At 42.6% G+C, this 13,177-nt stretch overlaps 1 protein-coding gene across 6 annotated transcripts in view; it reads right to left on the bottom strand.

Moving 5' to 3' along the window:
- Positions 1-13,177, bottom strand: part of LIN54 (lin-54 DREAM MuvB core complex component) — a 67,969-nt gene that overhangs the window by 22,511 nt on the left and 32,281 nt on the right. For 4 of the 6 annotated variants that reach the window (XM_065596047.1, XM_065596049.1, XM_005292071.5 and 1 more), the window contains exons 3-5: positions 10,514-10,634; positions 4,722-4,867; positions 4,440-4,598 (exon numbers count right to left, since the gene is read on the bottom strand). The exons of 1 other annotated variant lie outside the window; for it this stretch is intronic. In XM_065596047.1, the coding sequence (XP_065452119.1) occupies positions 4,440-4,598; positions 4,722-4,867; positions 10,514-10,634 (426 nt within the window). The remainder of the gene's footprint in view (positions 1-4,439; positions 4,599-4,721; positions 4,868-10,513; positions 10,635-13,177) is intronic. One more of the 6 variants, XM_065596048.1, reaches the window with a different exon arrangement.

Below are 13,177 nucleotides of genomic sequence, written 5' to 3' on the forward strand. Positions count from 1 at the left end.
TTGTTTTGATGTAATGTTGGGGGTGGGGGGTGGGGGGGTTGCTCTGTGACTTTGTGGCGGGGGAGGGCAGTTACAGATCTTAAGCGCCGGTCCTTAGGCAGGATCACAGAGCCACACAGCATGGGATCTGTAACCGTCCTCCCCCTGCCACAAAGTCAAATAGACCCCCATACACACAGTCCCGATCAGGAGGGGTGACAGGCTCCGTTGAAACAAGCATCCCACCGCAGCGGAGCCTGTCAATCCTTGAGTTTAGAAGCTGCATTCGCGTCACAACACTACACCCGCTCCGCACCACAGTCTGCGTCCCAGTTTTAAAAAATTCCCGCGAAAACAGTATTAAAGAAAACGGTGTGCTTTAACAAAGTAGAACTATTTTTATTTCGACACGTGTGTTGGAGGGGGGGTGAAGGGGGTATGTAACTGGATAGGATAGTCAACATTACCTGGGTAAAGAAACGGGGGCAGGTTTAGCTTCTCAGTACACAAACTATAAAGTCACAGGTTACCCTGCTCACTCAGGAACTTTGCTTTCAAAGCCTCCCGGATGCACAGCGCTTCCCGCTGGTCTCTTCTAATCGCCCGGCTGTCTGGCTGTGAGTAATCACCAGCCAGGCTATTTTCCTCAACCTCCCACCCCGCCATAAAGGTCTCCCCCTTGCTCTCACAGAGATTGTGGAGCACACAGCAAGCTGCTATAACAATGGGGATATTGGTTTCGCTGAGATCACAGCGAGTCAGTAAGCTTCTCCATCTCCCCTTGAGACGGCCAAAAGCACACTCCACCACCATTCTGCACTTGCTCAGCCGGTAGTTGAAGAGTTCTTTTTCAGTGTCCAGGGCGCCAGTATAGGGCTTCATGAGCCAGGGCATTAGCGGGTAGGCTGGGTCCCCGAGGATGACTATAGGCATCTCCACATCCCCAACAGTTATTTTGTGGTCCGGGAAGTAAATACCTTGTTGCAGCCGTCTAAACAGACCAGAGTTCCTGAAAACACGAGCGTCATGAACCTTGCCCGGCCATCCCACGTAGATGTTGGTAAAACGTCCCCTGTGGTCCACCAGTGCTTGCAGCACCATGGAAAAGTAGCCCTTTCGGTTAATGTACTGGGTGGCCTGGTGGTCCGGTGCCAGGATAGGGATGTGAGTTCCATCTATGGCCCCACCGCAGTTTGGGAATCCCATCGCTGCGAAGCCATCTATGATCGCCTCCACGTTTCCCAGGGTCACTACCTTTGGCAGCAGTACATCAACGATTGCCTTCGCTACTTGCATCACAACAACCCCCACGGTAGATTTGCCCACCCCAAACTGGTTCGCGACTGACCGGTAGCTGTCTGGCGTTGCAAGCTTCCAGAGGGCTATGGCCACTCGCTTCTGTACACTCAGTGCAGCTCGCAACCGGGTGTCACTGCGCTTCAGGGCAGGGGACAGCAACTCACAAAGTTCCAGGAAAGTTCCCTTCCGCATGCGAAAGTTTCGCAGCCACTGGGATTCATCCCAGACCTGCAGCACTATGCGGTCCCACCACTCAGTGCTTGTTTCCCGTGCCCAGAATCGCCGTTCCACGGCATCAACATGACCCATTGCCACTGTGATGTCCTCGGCGCTGGGTCGCCTGCTTTCTGACAGGTCTGTGCTACTCTCAGACTTCAGGACATCACCGCGGTGCCGTAGCCTCCTCGCCTGACTTTTCTGCATCTGCCTCAGGGAAACCTTTATGATAAGCTGCGAGGCGTTGAGAGCGGCCACAACTGCAGCGATGGTCGCAGCGGGCTCCATGCTCGGAGTACAGTGGCGTCTGCGCTGTCAATGACTGGAAAAGCGCGCGAACTGATTTCCCGCCGGCGCTTTCAGGGAGGGAGGGCGGGAGTGATGGACGGATGACGACAGTTTCCCAAAAGCACCCTCGACTCATTTTGTTACCCAGAAGGCATTGCCGGCTACACCCAGAATTCCAATGGGCAGAGGGGACTGCGGGAACTGTGGGATAGCTGACCACAGTGCACCGCTTCGAATGTCGACGCTTTCACCGTTAGTGTGGACGCACAAAGTCGAATTACTGTCCTTAGTGTGGACACACACGTTCGACTTTGCAATATCGATTACAAAAATTCGATGCAAGTAAAATCGAACTACTCTCGTAGTGTAGACAAGGCCTAAGGTGCCCCGTTCTTTTTGCTGATACAGACTAACACGGCTACCACTCTGAAATTATGGTAGAGACAACCTTGAGAGATAGCTGTTTCACCAAAAGAAACCATTTTTTTTTAAGCTGAGCTAGAATGTTTATTGGGGTTGTGTTGTCCCATCTTCTTGTCATTCTTCAGCACTGCATGGTGCTTCTTACTATAAGGATAATTACGGAGTGTCTGAGATGAAATTGAAAAAGGGAAAAAATGAAAGGAAGAGGAATCCACCTAACCGAGGTGTTAGTGACATCTTGTTATACCACACAACAAGCCAACAGCCAGCTCTCAAGATAGACAAGCTGAGCCATACAGTGTTAGTTCCAGATGTCCAGAAGTATAAAGTCTCTATTATGCACCAGAAGCTTGTATTATCTCTAGCTTTTGGAGCTACCAAACAAATAGATGCTGTTTGGAAATCCCTTATTTTACCATATATAATACAACAGAGTATCATCTGGCAAATGTATGGCAGTTTGGGGAGATACTCGATTCTTTTCTACAGCATACTCTGCAAGCACAAACTGTGGACAACTTTCTCTATTTTCAGCTCTGATTCCTTTTGTGAGTGAGATATTTGGTCATCCTAAAAAGGGCATGGGACCAGATGCTGGATGAAGCAAAAAAGGTTAAGAGTTTGATTTCACTAGATGTTAGACTCCAGTTCTAGTTTTAAATCAGCTTTTGCACTAGTTTCACGAGTGCCTTTGAGATCAAGGCTCCATGTCCATTGTTCCCAGGTACTTGGGGAATAGAATATGCCAAAATGAGAGACCTGCCGTATTTGGACCAAGTGTTCTCAGTGAAAACAGAGTAGCAGCCTTAGCTCTTTCTTTACTTGTGTGTGCTTGTCCCTTATTACTTACACAAATTGATCAAGGTATTCTGCTGCTAAAATTCAATTTACTCAACCACAATCCGGGCTTCTTTCCAGTCCTTAATAAAATAAGAAGATGCAAACCAGATAATATCATCAGCCTAATAAAGCTCAAGTAGCACAATGATGAGAGTAACAAATATCTACAGAGATAAATGACTGAGCTTTGGCAGAAGTGCTGTGTCCTGAAGCTATAGGCTCCAGCCTAAAACTTGGTATGAGTTAATCCTCACTATGGACCCAATTCTGCAGGCTCTTTGGGCACAGAACTCCCATTGATTTCTACAGGAGTTCATGTGCGAAGCAGCTGTACAATCAGGACCTGTAGTGGGACAACTTGATAGTACGTTAGTACCAAGTAAAATAAAAGAAAAATTAAACAGAGAAGATATGAAATAGGCACTGAATCAGTTTGCAAAGTTATGAGGGAAAACCTCCGTTCCCCAAAAGGATCAAACGGGCTCACTCTGCACCTTCTTCAGCTGATTTTGAACACATTACTCCTTTGCCACTCACAACAAATTGTGGAAGAAGTGGTGCGTTTTCAAAAAAAATCCTTTGCTATCACATTGTATTCAACAGCCTGAAAACCCTGAGTTCACTGCCACTGGATTGGCCTGCTCCAAGATGTCTGTATTTGTGGACGACACCACAGTTTGAAAGACAAAACAATTCTGTATGAAGAAATGGTACAGCCTTACAGATTAGGGCTTGATTTGTGGAGAGCAGAGTGTCCCCAATCTCCCAGGAGGTATGCAAAACCTCTGAGATTCAAGCCCTACATTCTGAACTCTCCCTTAAACCCAAGCAGCTAGTGAAGGTGCCACGTAAGTGCCTCCGAGCAGAAAATGATTTGCAGCACCTCCTAATAACTACCATTCTTACTTTTATTTATCCATATTTCAGTTTCTATCATTTTGATGTGACAAAATAATGCCACATATGTGCAATTCTAAGAGGCAAGAAAATAGCTTAAAGCAAATTTAATGCTGTCGAACCAAAAAGAGAGAGAGGCTTTCTACAGCTAACCAGTAAAACAAGTTTAAAGTCCTTTTTACATACTTATGGATTTAGCTTCTGTTCTTCTCCTATTTAAAAAGCAGCTGATGGACCATTCAATTCCCCAGCTTTGATAAGTCATTGTCTAACTGCTTGGCTTCCCTCTGCATGCCTAGTGATCTCAGATTTAATAGCATTAATTTTGGCTCTTGGGTAGTAAGACTGCCTGCTCCACAGGGTGATGCTTCTGGTGTCTGGCAGTCCCCATGAACAAGAACACCCTGTGACAGCCGAGTGCTCTCAGACAAAGACTGGAAATTGAAGCTGACTCATGGAAGATAAAACCGTATAGTACAAGGAAAGCCAGTATATACCTGAGCAGTTGTATGGTTGACTATGGCCTTGCCAGGGGAAGAGGGTGCTGACTGCTGCACTGTGAGGATCTGCTGTCCTAAGGCTACATTCAGAGGAACACCAACCGTCTTCTGAGGGGAGTTAGGAGGCTGCGAGGCCACCGACACCACTGTCAGCTGCTGAGCAAAATGAAGAAGCTGGTTAAATTCATTCTGCAGCAAACAATTCCACACTACTAGAGGGCTTCTTCAGTGCACTGCACACATATACACCACGCTTACGCAAAAGGCAAGGTGTTTTACCTTATTAGGGGACTTCAGCGGGGAGATAGCTATTTTATTCGGTGTCTGTTGCGTTGTAGAACCTAAAGAAGGCCCAATAACTCCACTCTCAGAGATGGTTATGGTCTTTGGTGGAGTTCCCGGAGCAGTCTGTGAAAGAACCCTACCTGTAAACAAGAGGCACAAGGTCACTCTAATTACTTGTAAGTTTGTTTATGACAGCCTTACAAGTAAAAGGTTTATTTCCATATCATGGATGCTAACAGAATGCCGATGCACCTCGGCACCACCTCAAAAGGGAAAGTTACCTTGATATCAATGGAGCGACACCATATTATTTAGATCATGTTTAATAGGGAGCGACACCAATGTTATTTAGATCATGTTTAATGGGCAAGGAAATAGAGAAAAATCGCCTTAGAAGCAAACACATTGCTTTCGGGAGTTTTCCAAATAAACCTCATGTCTAAAAATACCTTGAAAAGTTAAATTTACATTGACATTTTCAATGTTTCACTGATTATTCCTTACTCCCAGAGCTGAGTTTTAGCTCAATCTTCTCTGCACTACTCTGCCATCATGGTGCCCTACACAAATAGTTAGTTCTGGCAAGAGACTTACTATCACCCTGCCCCAACCTTCTTGATAAATGCCTGTTGCGCAAACACCCAGAGACTTTCCCATTTTTCAGGAAGACCAGCCCACTCAGAAGATGATTCTGAGTATTCAAGACAACCCACTGAAAGATTAAAAAGCCAATCAGCAGAAATGAGCTATTTTAGGATGGTGAGGGGAGTTTTTGTTAGTTTATCTGTAAACATTAGTTGTAAGTTTGTTCCTTCGGGATTTGTTTCTTGTATTTTATGTGTCACTGAGCAATGTAAATGTGCTATCCCCAGATCAAGTGCAACCTGAATAAACATCTGCTCCAAGATGACAGGCAAAGGTAACAAGCTTAAACAAATGGCCCCACTATCTTATCTCTATTTGTATTAGAAAACATGGAGGGTCACATACAGCTTGATGCTGGCAAGTGCACTGCTGATTTAGCCCTGCTGCCATATCAACAGGACACAAAGGATGGCAGCAGAGCAGATGCGGTGGGAAGCTGGAGCTGACGCTCGTATGGGACTGACTTTATATTGGTAAGAAATATTTTATAAAATAGGGATACAAGTATCCAACCTAATTGTTAATTCTAGAGTGGTTTTTTTTTTCCATTTGCATTCACCGTAAGAGGGATATAATTAAGGAGTTTAGGCCCCAAAACTGGCAGCCTGCATTAGGTCAGAATCCATTTTTCTTAGATTGCTTTTCGAAAAAAAAATCCAAAGGTAATAGGCCCGTTTTGACAGCTCCACAAAAAAAGTATGAGCTCCTCTGCAGGCTCTATAGGAGGACTGTGATTAATGTCTCCCAAAGGGAGGCACCAGACTAGCTCAGGGGGTGCATAAGAACTGGAGGAGGGGGGAGGGAGAAGAACTGCACCACTCTAGATCTACACATGCCTCTGTGCTTGTGATAGCTGGCTCCTTAAAAGTCTTCTCACCCTGTTCCTGCAGCAGCCCCTAGGAACAGGACATGTGTACAAGGAGCAGCTCACTAGCCCAACCTTCTCTCTTCCCAGCAGGTAGCCCAGGCTGACACAGCAACCCCTGCATGCCCCCACTGAGTAGCTTTGGGCTGTTGTGGCCCCAATCTACCTTCCAATGAAGTCAATGGAAACACACCCATTAATTCATTTCAGTAGGAGTTAAATACGGCCCTGGGGCAGTGGGGGGAAATTGGTGAGAGACAGAACAAAAAATGAAATAAAACAAAATAATTAAAATAGAAATAAACGGTGAAACGGTGGCAATTGGAGTCAGAATGCAGAGCAAGAAACGATGATACTGGGAAAACTGGTGACACCAGTCCACCAGCCTATTGCAAATGGGTGCTTCAACGGGAATGGGAACTACTGAGATCAACTGCTCCCCTGTGCTCACATCTTCCTTGTACAAGAGCAGCAAATATTTAAAAAGCCATGTTACTTTCCCCTCATTTTTGATTAAGATGGAAGTATTTGCTCTGCAGGCAAGGGACAAAGACAAGAGAAAGAATTAAGCAATAAGATGACAGACACATGTCAACAGAGTTCCACAAGCCACCTGAAACAGCATTATTCTTGTGAAAAATCCCCTCCCGCAGGGAGTCTATACACAAGATTAAAAAATGATCCTATCTATAAGTTTAGTAAAAATGTACAATGAAAAAAATACAATTCCATTGTTACTAATAGCCCTTAAATGAAGAAGCATGATGATCTTACAAACATGATATAAAAACCTCACCTTCAATACTTTTCAATGTTTCCAGTTTGTTTTTCTGAAGATAACAGCTTTCCCCTTCTCTGTCTATCCCCTGAGCACCACTCTTGTTTTTTCTTCCTTCCTAATTGGAAGGCTTACTGTTTACATTTACTTTAAACTTTAGGAAGCTAAAAGCTAGAAGTTGTAAGATCCTCCCAGTCAGCTGAAAAATATCAGCAAGCACACGTGCCACACCCTCCCTGGGAGTAAAGGCCAGAGACTCTCTCAGCTGGCAAGCTTGGTGAAGACATCTTTAAAAGGTTTCAGAATAGCAGCCGTGTTGGTCTGTATCCGCAAAAAGAACGGGAGTACTTGTGGCACCTTAGAGACTAACAAATTTATTTGAGCATAAACTTACGATGCCCGATGCCAACTCTGTCCACATATCTATTCGAGTGACACCAACATAGGACCTAATCCCATCAGCCACGCCATCAGGGGCTTGTTCACCTGCACATCTACCAATGTGATATATGCCATCATGTCCCAGCAATGCCCCTCTGCCATATACATTGGCCAAACCAGACAATCTCTACGCAAAAGAATAAATGGACACAAATCTGACATCAGGAATTATAACATTCAAAAACCAGTGGGAGAACACTTCAACCTCTCTAACCACTCAATGACAGACTTGAAGGTGGCAATTTTGCAACAAAAAAACTTCAAAAACAGACTCCAAAGAGAGACTGCTGAACTTGAATTAATATGCAAATTAGATACAATTAACTTAGGTTTAAACAGAGACTAGGAATGGTTGGGTCATTACACGAATTGAATCTATTTCCCCATGTTAAGTTATCCTCACACCTTCTATAGGTCATCTCGATTATCATTTAAATTTTTTTTTCTCCTGCTGATGATAGCTCATCTCAATTGATTGGCCTCTTACAGTTGGTATGGCTACTTCCACCTTTTCTTGTTCTCTGTATGTATAAATATCTTCTTTCTGTGTGTTCCATTCTATGCATCCGATAAAGTGGGCTGTAGCCCACGAAAGCTTATGCTCAAATAAATTTGTTAGTCTCTAAGGTGCCACAAGTACTCCTGTTCTTTTTGCATCTTTAAAAACACTTTTCCCCTTTTCAGAGAAGGAGTTCCACCTATCAGTGATACTTTTCTTGCATGGACTGAGAGAAAAAAGTCCTGATTCTCTAGCACATTGGTTTAAAAGAAAAATGAAGTTGAAATACATATCTATTAAAAAAACTGAATTAATTGTCAATTTTGTCAAGTATCAGAGGGGTAGCCGTGTTAGTCTGAATCTGTAAAAAGCAACAGAGGGTCCTGTGGCACCTTTGAGACTAACAGAAGTACTGGGAGCATAAGCTTTCATGGGTAAGAACCTCACTTCTTCAGATGCAAGAAGTGAGGTTCTTACCCACGAAAGCTTATGCTCCCAGTACTTCTGTTAGTCTCAAAGGTGCCACAGGACCCTCTGTTGCTTTTGTCAATTTTGTGTTTCTGTTCCAATACGCGAGCTTCCAAGAACTGCAGTGGAAACAGACTTAACAGAAATTATAAAATGGCATGTTCTTACATGTACATTTCTTGCTATGGTCCTGGTCCTAACTAATTTCCACTCATTCATATATTATTAGTGAAAATTTAATGATTTTGTGGAAATGATTTTGTGCAAAGTTTTTTTTTTTTTTAAGAAAGTTGTATAAATACAATTAATAAACTTCTCATCTAGAAGTTTAAGACCAAATTTTAGGAGAGCGGAGAAAGGAAAGCACTTTCTTTCAGAAAAGCATGGAAACCTGGAAAAGACCAAGAAATACTACTTAAACTGAAAACCAGGTGCAGGGATAAGGAACAGGAAGCAAAGCCAGATAAGAAAAGGGTTGTAATTCATATTACATGCAGCTTATATGGATAAAAAGTTAAAAGGAACCTTGCAGAGATAGTCGTGTCTTTTCAGGGGCCATTCAAGGCCTCAATCCTGCAAAGATTTATGCATTAAGTTCAGTATGTCATTAGACTTCACAGGATTGGGGCCTAAGAGGCTCTGTCAGTCTGGTAGAAGTTGAAGAACCACCTATTTCCAAGCTCTGCAGACTCCTTATCTTTCATGTTTGTTTTAAGAGATAATTTACAGCATCTCCTAGATCTTATTTTTATATTTATGTAGGCAATGGAACTAAACACTGAATGTACACTGTCTCAGTGGTTCTCAACCTTTTTTTATTTGCAGGACCCTAACAAATTTCGAATGGCATTGCGGACCCCTTTGGAAATCTACTGTCTGTATTATATATAGTTGAATTCTGTTCAGTCCGAGTCTTTCACAGACCCCTTAGACGTGGTCTGCAGACCACAGCCTGAGAACCACTGGTCTAGAAGAGCTGAAAGTACAAAATGAAGAGGGCAAAACCAAGCTGATTATTTCCCAAAGTAGAAAATCATTTCTCGTCATGTTTGTTTATATTTATAGACATTTCTATGAAAGTAAGCACCTATAAATGGACACACCATGCAATTTCATTAAAGGGGCACTGTAAGCTTTAACGTCACATTTCTGTCTGAGAATACTGTCTGCAACAAGTAACATTTACAATTACAATACATGGAAAAGATTAGAGGAAAAAATAATTTGCTTTCTTTTTTCAGTTCATTCACTTTACACATTTGCTAGCACTTTCTGCATAGTGAATCAGTCAGTCCATTTTCTCTGTGAGGACTTTTTCCACATAGCATCAGGCAAAGGAAAAGCATCTTAAGAAAAAACAGAAGATGAACTTGTACAACCATAAAAACTGGCAAGGGGTACTCCAGGACAAGTGCAAGACTTGAAGTTACTTTTTAAACTCTAAGACTTCAAGTTGATTGTGTCCCTGCAACTGCTAGACAACATAGGATTTTAAAATAAGAAAGTGTGACCCAACACACCTGCTGATGACCTACATCAGTATACACTTATTGACCTAATTCATTCCCACTGTCTCAGAGACCTCATTCCAGGCTTTAGCCAAAGAAAGCCAATGTTATTAATAAGGTGCAATTTCCTTCTTATACACGATTGTGTGTTTAACATAATTTCAAAGTACTCTGAGTCTTGGATAGCTTTTGTGAATTGCTGTATAATACTGTATTTACACAGTACAGCTTTTGTGAATTGCTGTATAATATAAAAATAAATACTGTATTATCCATATCTGATCTGTTTAGTTTTTATTAGCAATTTTAAAGCTTATTAGTATGCAGATACTTTCGCAGCTAGCCATCTGAATGACTGAGGTCTGATATAAAAACAAAAATGTGCAGATGTGGTGCACCATCTTAAGCAGCTACATATTAGTTATAAGTTCTTTTAAACTTCTAAAATTCTGAAATGTGATGCACTTCACGTAGCATCAAAAGCTACAGTAAGTGAACTGCAAGACTTTTATTCAGTATCGCCATTTCATTCCACAGCCCTTGAAAAACAGTACAGCAAAACAAGTCATAAAGAAGGACAACCTGCAATGACTGGCGACACTTGAGTTGTCTGTCCTGTAACCGCTTTGCTATTAATTGGTTTTGCAAAGATCAGCTTGGTGATTACTGGGCCAGAAGTTGGTGTTCGGGTCTTCTTAGCAATCTGAAAGAGGGATGTAGAGAGAGAGAAGAGAATTTTAAAATAACCTCATAGAGTTGGGATTTGAAATACAATTTTTCTAGGTTCATAATAAAGGGGAGGGGACAACACTCATATAATTGAGCAGAAGTGATTAATCCATAATATTCTGCTGTTGTTTCCCTCCCACTCACACCCCAATTTTTCCCTAGGGAGAGAATTAGGTTGTCATTAGTGCCATTTGGTCAGCCAGCGAAGTAAACAAAGGTGCAGCATATTTCTTTTCCAGATAGAGTAAATCTCTTCCAAAATATGTCTGGTCACAAAAGACCCCCGGGCAGAAGTCCTAAAATTGTTTCCACATTCACCCAGAGTTTTATTTAAGAAGTTGAAGTATATTTGCGGATACAGAAGTGCTTGATTTTTAAAAAGTTACAACATTTCAAACAAGGTATTTATTCCTAGTCTGAGCTATTGAAGGAAACTGTGTTTTGGAAGTGTTAGTCCATCTATCCCAACCTGGAAGCACACTTCTACCGCACTGCTGGTGATGGGGATACCATGTTCAGCCTCTATTGTAAGAAAACGCTATCAATCCCTGGGAACTTTTGACAACTTACGTTTAAATAGCTGCAAATGTTCTGTACACAGAAACGAAGGGTACTTTTTTCCTGCAGTGAACCTTCCATACCTGTGAAGACTGATCCAAGTCTTCGAAAATATGGCTTGATAAGAGACAGGTAATTTTAGCTGGTTGAGGGAGTTCAGGTCCAATTGAAAATTTATAAACAAGCCTTTCATCTCCCCATCCAATTTATGGAAATCAAAACCTGACCTCCTCAACAGAGCACTAGGTTGTGTTAGTCATAGTGATCAAATCTGATACTGGTATTCAGCTGGCAAAGAGTTGTGGGTTACTGATTTAGAATTAAGATACCTTATTCCAGTCACTAGGAAATATTTTAATTTGCTGGTCACGAAAGCTCCCTGCAGCTGTCTGTTACCAGTCAGCAGGTATAAATTGAGGCCCACGGCCTCAGTATTCTAGATATGGCAAGTAGGGATGGCTCTACCTTTAGCTTCTGGGCATTGTGTGGGAGCAAGGGTCAGGAGGGCATATACTCTAAATGAATAGAAGGGGAATTGTGGGGGGATAAGAGGACCTTTTGGAGGAAGAATGGGCTGGTTGTTGGTCCCCAAATACCGACAGGCAGATTGGGTGACAGTGGGAGAGTAGACTGCATCTCTGTCCAGTTGTCCCTTAAGTTACAAGGTCACGGTCTAGTTCCTCTTTAGCCTCCCCGCCCACCTCCCCTCCATTTCTGCCAATGAGGTAAAAGAATCCTACAATCTCCCCCATCCCTCACATCTCACCTGGGGATGAGAAAACATACAAACAGGATGTTCAAAGCCCTTGGGATCTTTCAGCCCACCCCCAAATAGCCATGTGGTGGAAAGAGGTAATGAAGCTGGAGTGTGTCAGTGGTGAAACACCTTGCGGTAAGAATGCCATTTCCAGCTTTCAGAACATCCCCTCCTAATTATGTGGTTTTGGAAGTGAGCCAAGTTGATTGGAGAAAAATTTTGGCTCCCCTATTAGGGCACTCTGACCAAAAGTCAGCCCTGACAATTACCAGTGTGGTAGATTAGAAGTTTATTTTTCCCACTTAACACCACCAGATTTACACCAGTGTAATTCCAGTGACTTGAATGGAGTTGCTACACCATAAAACCAACAACAGAGTAGAGAATCAGGCCCTAAAACTTGGGATCAGAACCACAATTACATTTCATTCTAGAGTAACCTATAGAGAATAAAATCTGTGAACACTGCAAGAATTTGGACATGTAAATTATGATTTTATATGGCCACAGTAAAGAGGCCATTAAGAGGAAGTTATTGCCAAGTGGGCTAGTTTCTAGTTATATTAATCACTGACTAAAAGCACCTGTGGTGTTTTGTTTTTAAGAAATGCTGCAGTTTTAAAATTGATCTGCATCAGCCCACCATCAGCTCCGAGACCTTCAAACAAGAACTAGCAGTTGGGTCATTTCAGATCACAGCAGTGTACTCTGTGATACGAGTTATATAGACAGCACCACTGGAGGAGTCAGTGCTCACATCTAGTGATGGCTGTGGGAGGCATTAGGCCTGTAACTGTCTGGAGAATCATCCTAGTACATTAGCTGCCGTCCTTTTCAAGGAATTTAGTATTACTGTCTTGACAATGAAACCTCCCTAGTAAAACAAACTGTGCCTCTGTCCTCCCTCAGCTGTACTCAGCCAACAGCAGCAAAAGGAAGATGGTTTTAAAACCAGACACAACTAGAAAGCAGATCTCATTTAACGGAAACCATGGATTTCTCTGCACTGCAATGCAAAATTATTCCAGAGAGAAAAGTTCTACCTTATACAGTCCGTGAATCAAGTCCAGCTGTGGCCTGGAGATTTATTCTCCTTACATATACTGTACATACTATTCTATGCCTTGGCACTGATTTTCTCTTCAGTTTCAGAAAGTACAGAACCAAAAGATCAAAATATCTTTAAAAAATGTGGAAAGAAA

This window comes from Chrysemys picta, chromosome 5, assembly GCF_011386835.1.
Source record: "Chrysemys picta bellii isolate R12L10 chromosome 5, ASM1138683v2, whole genome shotgun sequence".
Lineage (NCBI taxonomy): Eukaryota > Metazoa > Chordata > Testudines > Emydidae > Chrysemys > Chrysemys picta.